General features: G+C 36.6%; 1 protein-coding gene across 2 annotated transcripts; it reads left to right on the top strand.

Annotated features, from left to right (window-relative positions):
• Positions 1-107: 107 nt before the first annotated feature.
• LOC132307391 (serine/threonine protein phosphatase 2A 59 kDa regulatory subunit B' gamma isoform-like) lies at positions 108-6641 on the top strand. 2 transcript variants are annotated; one of them, XM_059805125.1, is made up of 3 exons: positions 108-525; positions 670-1911; positions 5850-6641. In XM_059805125.1, exons 2-3 carry the CDS (start codon positions 736-738, stop codon positions 6219-6221), a joined length of 1548 nt encoding a protein of 515 aa, XP_059661108.1. In that variant the 5' UTR covers positions 108-525; positions 670-735; the 3' UTR covers positions 6222-6641. The 2 variants fall into 2 exon arrangements, with proteins under 2 accessions (XP_059661108.1, XP_059661107.1); XM_059805124.1 differs by having other exon boundaries at positions 108-1911.
• Positions 6642-6680: the final 39 nt, after the last annotated feature.

Below are 6680 nucleotides of genomic sequence, written 5' to 3'. Positions count from 1 at the left end.
ATCCAATTCATGGGATTCCAAACACAGTGTTAATTATTTATTTATTTATTTAGTTTTGTGTAAATCTCATTTTCATATGTTCCAAACACGGTCTAGTAGCCTCAAACCAGAGAGAGTTCTTATATTTAAATATTTAATGCCAAGCATTTCTTTTTATTTATTTGTTTATTTTATTTTTTATTTAATTTGTTTATTTTTGCTTTATTTTCCCCCTGCTCTCTCTCTACGCCCGCCGAGCACAGCTTTCTCTCTCTAAGCTTGATTAATTCAGGGTTTCGGATCAATTGGCAATCCAATTCCAGTGTTTCATTGTCCTTTGTAGCTTCTTCTCAGATCTTCAATCAAATCATCAGTGTAAGTCCTGTCTGTCTCTCTCTCTCTCTCGCAATTTTTTTCACGTCTCACTCTGTATATTCAGTTAAAGATCAAAAGCATTCGATTTTCAAAGTTCAGTTCTCGAAAACAGTTGCGATTAGAATTCGATGTAGACGGTCTCAAACAGCGACGATGTCATGTTGGTGCTAGGTATGAGCTTCTAGCTAGGTTTTTTCTTTTTGTATAATTAATTACATATGGTTTGCTTTGAGAACGTACGTATTTCAAGGTGGACACTTTGATTGTTGTTGTCCAAAGGGTTCGTATTTAGGGTTTCGTGATATGATTAAACAGATACTGGGTAAGCTTCCTCGGAAGCCATCGTCAAAGTCTTCGCACAATGGCAGTGCTCCTTCGTCTATGTATTCTTCAAATTCGAATTCCAATTCCGTAGGAGTTGGGCTAAACAACAGCTCGAAAAGTAATGCTGTTCCTGGGAAACCTTCGAATTCTGGTTCTGGTGTGTCTCGCTCTAGCAATGGGACTCATGCCCCAGTATCAAGTACGGTTAAGTCGGATCAAGGGAAGAAGTCAGGTCCCATGGCTGTACAAGTGGACTCGGTGATGAATTCTGTCACATTTGAAGCTTTGCCAAGTTTCCGGGATGTTCCCAGCTCCGAAAAGCACAGCCTTTTTATTAGAAAGTTGAATATGTGTTGGGCTGTTTTTGATTTTAGTGACCCCTCAAAGAATCTCAAAGAGAAGGAAATAAAGAGGCAGACATTGCTTGAACTTGTTGATTATGTTTCTTCTGCAACTTCTAAATTTAATGAGATCACAATGGAGGAAATTACGAAAATGATAGCTGCCAATTTATTCAGAACCTTACCATCCTCAAATCATAACAACAAATTACCAGATATATATGACCCAGAAGAGGAGGAACCAATGATGGAACCAGCATGGCCCCATCTTCAGATTGTGTATGAATTTCTTCTTAGATTTGTGGCCTCATCGGAGACAGATGCTAAGCTGGCTAAAAGATACATTGACCATTCTTTTTTATTGAGATTGCTTGACCTCTTTGATTCAGAGGACCAACGAGAGAGGGAGTACTTGAAGACAATTCTACACCGCATTTATGGAAAGTTCATGGTGCATCGGCCTTTTATCAGGAAAGCTATCAACAATATTTTCTATCATTTCATATACGAGACCGAGAAGCATAATGGGATAGCAGAGTTACTCGAGATCTTGGGCAGCATAATTAATGGGTTTGCCTTGCCTTTGAAGGAAGAACACAAGTTTTTCCTTGTCCGCGCCTTGATTCCTCTTCACAAGCCCAAGTGTGCGTCAGTGTACCATCAGCAACTTTCATATTGCATAACTCAATTTGTGGAAAAAGACTTCAAGCTGGCTGACACGGTAATCCGAGGTCTTCTGAAGTACTGGCCTATGACTAACAGTTCAAAGGAAGTTATGTTCCTTGGTGAGTTGGAGGAAGTTCTAGAAACCACCCAGGCTGCAGAATTTCAGCGCTGTATGGTCCCTCTGTTCCGCCAGATTGGACGCTGCCTCAACAGCTCACATTTTCAGGTACTGCTTTCTCCACATCTTTGCTGGTTTTGTTATTTTTATCATCTTGTGGTGGGTACTTAATACATCATAATTGTTAATGAGAACAAACATCCTTTTCTACCAACTGGTTCTAGAATTTTGAACTATTGCGGGATAACCTTGTCCTAGACTAGGTTAATGATAGTTTAGTTAGATGAATGGACCTTATATGCCATGTGATGTGGTCTATAAAGAAGGTTGAAGAGCAAGTAATGAAATTTGAAGTGGTGGGGAGTGGATGCATGGAGATTAAAGTGGGTATTCAGTTTTTCTTTTGTATTGACAACTGTTCAAGGTGTGGAGTTTGTGCTGAAGATAAACTGATGTGGAGATGATCATTTGAGGAGAGCAGGCAGGCAAAAGGGCCTCTCTTATCCTGTCAAAAAAACTTTTTTAGGTTATTTTTGTTTCCTTTTCTAATTTCCTCTGTGATTTCCATGAATTGGGCTTTTTGTTTTTGTTAGTTGTTTTTCACTATGTTCCAAATAGGTAATGAGTTTGACATATTTGGGATGAGAATTATAATTATTTATTTATTTTTTTGTTGTTGACATGAATGAGTTCTGTGAAACTCATAAGCATGATGATTGAAGAAGAGACTCTTAGATGGGAGCAATGATTCGTAAGCACGGCGAATGAGAAAAATAAACTATCTTAAGAGGGAGCACTGATACAAGATGAAGCTAATATGTTACTTTCATTAAGTTAAACATTATGATTGTTCAATAAATGGAGTAAAGCTTTGTTGAATTGCTTTAGATGTTAGTTGTTTGACAAAATTTGATGTCAATAAATGTTGAGTAGTGGAAGGAGAAAATATCCTTATGGCTTGTAGAAGTGTAGGCTATTAAGTAAGAAATTTCTTTTGAGCACATGATGATGCATAATTTCGGATGCAAGAGATGATAATAGAAAAATGAGAAATGGCAGCATATTGCTAGAAACAGAGCGTTTCAACTTCCAAATTGGACTCTGAAGAAGTCATTCTTGGACTTGATCCAGGTATACCCAATATAAGATGGTTAAGGATGTATCGGTCATATGCTTCGGTTAGATGATAATCTATTGCATCAATTTGGATATTCTATATCAAAATTGTTATAGACCCCCAAAGTTTATCATGTTTAAATAGATATGGATTTCTCTTTAGAATTTAAACGGAGTTTTTTTTGTTATTTTAGTAGAAGATTATTGGAAAGGAGCTAAACCGGATTGTATCAAAACATGCCCAAATTTAATATTGTTGACATATGTTGGCCGGTCTTTTTTTATCCTCTCTTTTTACTTTTTAAAATTCTTACCAGATGAACATGGTTGCATTGAATATGAACAATGTTCTGCTAGCTCTTGGCCTCATTCATAGAACTATCCAGAAACCAACCATCTTTTTTACTCTTTAGGCTCTGTCAAATATATTTCAGGGGGCTTTGTTTTTTTGGATACGGGAATAGAACAAAGCAGATTTGGCCTGGCCGCCAGAATTTGACGTGCGATTTTAGCAGATATGAACAGCATTTTTCCTTTTCTATATAGTCTTTCCACTTAACATTTTTTTGATCAATGCTACAGCTGTTTGGTTCTGATATGTCAAAGAACTAGCCCTACCTTCAAAAATTTAAAGTTACTAAATGACTACAGAGTACATGATGCGGAAGTTTTGTCTCTATTGGTTTAAAACTAACTTACCCTTCAGTTGCACTGCAGGTTCAAGAGACTTTCGGTTGGAGCTGCAAAATGTATTTTATTGAAAGATTAAGTTACCACTCATACACAACAAAAAGAAAATGAAAATTAGTAAAAAATTATATCTATTTAGAAGCACTTTTTGTTTATTTATTATAAATCAAGCGTACAGAATTCCATTGGTCTAATTCGGGATCTTTTGATAGATTTTGACTCTATCTATCCTACAAACATATCAAGATAAATAATATCGAATGGGTCTTTAGTTTTATTTGTGACCCTCAAGGAGCCGTATGAGGTGAAAATCTCATGTCCTGTTCTGTAATAATTGATGGGAACAGTGATGTCATCACTGACTATGAGTATCAAACAGTTCAAGTACAGTTGATATAGTTGAAGCGTAGTCAAAGTATGGTTTTTGGGGATGGAATTTGTGGCATCAACCTACAGGGTTTGTCACTTTTCTAATTCTTCCCTAGAAGAGTGAAAGATTACCTTTCGATTTACCAGAAGCAGAAGAATTAGTAGCAGGTTATCGAACTGAAGTCAAGAGAATGGTATGGCCTTAGGAGAAAGTAATGTAATTATTGCAGTGTGCTGCATATGCTTTACGAGAACTTGGATGTAATTTTACTTGCAGAGAAGACAAGAAGCTGCGATGGAAGTTATATACATGCAAGAATGTTATTTCACCATCATATGTTATTGGCTTTTGGTGACAATCTAGAATACAATTATTGAATATATCCACTATAGGTCTTGTTTGATAATTATCTTCCTATATTTTTTGTTATAAAGACAACTAAAGAAGTTTATGGCTACTGGCTGCTCATAAGCTGGAAAAGCCATGCAAATTTCCTTAAAATCCACCTGCAAATACACTTTGACTTTACTAATTCCAAATTCTTTTGAGGTTTAAATTGTTTAATCACTGCCATCATAATCTATTATTTTCTATGAACAATTCCCTATCAGGACCTCTTTTTTCCATGAAGTATTTGATACTTGACTCGCATGTATATATGCAAAAATTGAATTTCCTGCTAAATGTTTCAAAATAGGGCTCCGTTTGTTTCGAAGTAAAATATTTTTTTCAAAGAAGATGTTTGGGAAGGTGTAAGTAGAGGTTGAGGCCAAGTCCACCGGGTGGGGCGTGTTAAATAACTTGCTGAAAATTGATGGGTAAGTTATTTTTGTTAAGTTTTAATTTTTTTTTTCTTCGTAAATATTTTACGACAACAAAACACCAGAAAATAAAAAAATATTTTTTGAAAAATATTTTACATCTAAACAAAAAGAGCCTAGATTTTGATTGCTGCTTGTACGTGTGATCTATTCATGCTTGCTTCTCTGCTCCGTTATTCTCTTAATAGTTGACTGTCTACATTCATTGGGGTCAGATAGTTTCTTGACATAATGCCGAGTCTATCGTTTCATTCTATTAATGTAATATTCTATTATCATTTTTCAATAGAGATTGAAGATTTTGTTATTACTTTTTTACCATCCAAGACCATAGGCACCAATTTTCAAGTTGGGAAACGAGAGTTATTTGCATAGTTTTGGAGGATATTACATTAATTTTTAATTCCAGATTCTTTTCCCTTAAATTAAGTGGATTTTTTAGTCTTCACTTAGCATCAAATGAATTATTACCCGGAAGGACTTTGCTCTGCTTGATATCGTACTCATATCTCACGAGTTTGTTATGACAATCCTTTCTTTGCATTTCTCCAGAAATTCATCCCGATGTTCACATTTTTTTGCTCACTTGTGTCTTGGAATTCTCACAAGTCAACTATGAGAGCTGGAACTGTGATGTACATATTCAATCAAGCATACAATTAGCAGCACCTCAAACAACCTTAACACTGTTATCCGTTCCTTTAGCAAGATTCCTTTCAGGGTGGATGTGTTGCAAGGAGAAAAGGCCAAAAATAGCATGGATGGGAGTTGTGATAAGGACATAACAAACATTTAAGGGCCCAAATAGAGGGGTTTGGATGTAATTGGATCATAGTTAGCTGTACCTATCCAAAAAAAAAATTGGATCAAAGTTAGCTGTGAATCAATATTTCTACTCTCTTTGCCTTGATTCATTGGAAGATTTGAGTAAACACCGTGTCATATAAATAAAAATCAACGCATTGTAAATTTTGTATATTACTACGTTTATCCTGAATAGGAATTATGTGTTCCTTGTTCTCCCTAATGTATCTGGTGTTATCTGGCAGGTAGCTGAGCGTGCCTTGTTTCTGTGGAACAATGATCACATAAGGAATCTGATCACACAGAATTGTCAAGTGATACTGCCAATAATTTTTCCTGCTTTGGAGAGAAACTCGCAGAGTCACTGGAACCAAGCTGTTCGGAGCCTGACACTTAATGTGAGAAAGATATTTTCGGATGCTGACCAAGCACTCTTTGATGATTGCCTAGTCCGATTCCAAGAGGATGAAATTAAAGAGAAGGAGACTCAGGAAAAGCGGGAATCATTCTGGAAGCGCTTGGAAGATGTGGCAGCCTCCAAGGTTGTAAGCAGTGAGGATGTGCTTGTTTCTAGGTTCGGCTCTTCAGTTGCTATTGCTACCAACACAAATCCGTGAACAACTGTAGGTAGTTGATATCAGCAGACCTTGCAAACCGTAAAAACAAATTTACCCTTTTCAGCAATCAACAGATCCAAAGGGTGCAGTTTAGCTATTGGCCAGCCCCAACTTCACTAGCATATACTGCATATAAGTTGTCTAGGTGGTTGTGACAAGTGAAGGTGGAGATTTTGTGGATACTGAGGTGGATACTTTCTTCCCCCGGTCCCTTCCTTTTTCCCCTTTGCTGGGGTTGATGGCTCATTCCTTTTTAATCTTGTAAGATGTTAGCCATGGAGGCCTAGTTGTGTGTATCATAAAGAATCTGATTTAAAGTAGTGCCTATTCGGATTATTTTTTTTTCCCAGAAAGCGTCTGTTCGGATTTCCCACCTGATGATATTTGTTGTGTAATGAAGCAAAATAATCTGTTTCCTTAGTGTTTTGATCCTGATATTTGCTGTCTTTATCATTTTTA

The sequence above is a fragment of the Cornus florida genome, unplaced genomic scaffold (genome assembly GCF_030987335.1).
Source record: "Cornus florida cultivar Cherokee Brave unplaced genomic scaffold, ASM3098733v1 CherokeeBrave_3.0.0_Hap2_Chr05, whole genome shotgun sequence".
In the NCBI taxonomy this organism is placed as follows: Eukaryota; Viridiplantae; Streptophyta; class Magnoliopsida; order Cornales; family Cornaceae; genus Cornus; species Cornus florida.
This window is presented reverse-complemented; position numbering and strand designations above follow the sequence as displayed.

Coding starts and splice junctions, on each gene's coding strand:
- LOC132307391 (XM_059805124.1), top strand. CDS start 658: ATGATTAAACAGATACTGGGTAAGCTTCCTCGGAAGCCATCGTCAAAG. Junction 1,912..5,849: donor TCAACAGCTCACATTTTCAG/GTACTGCTTTCT, acceptor GTTATCTGGCAG/GTAGCTGAGCGTGCCTTGTT.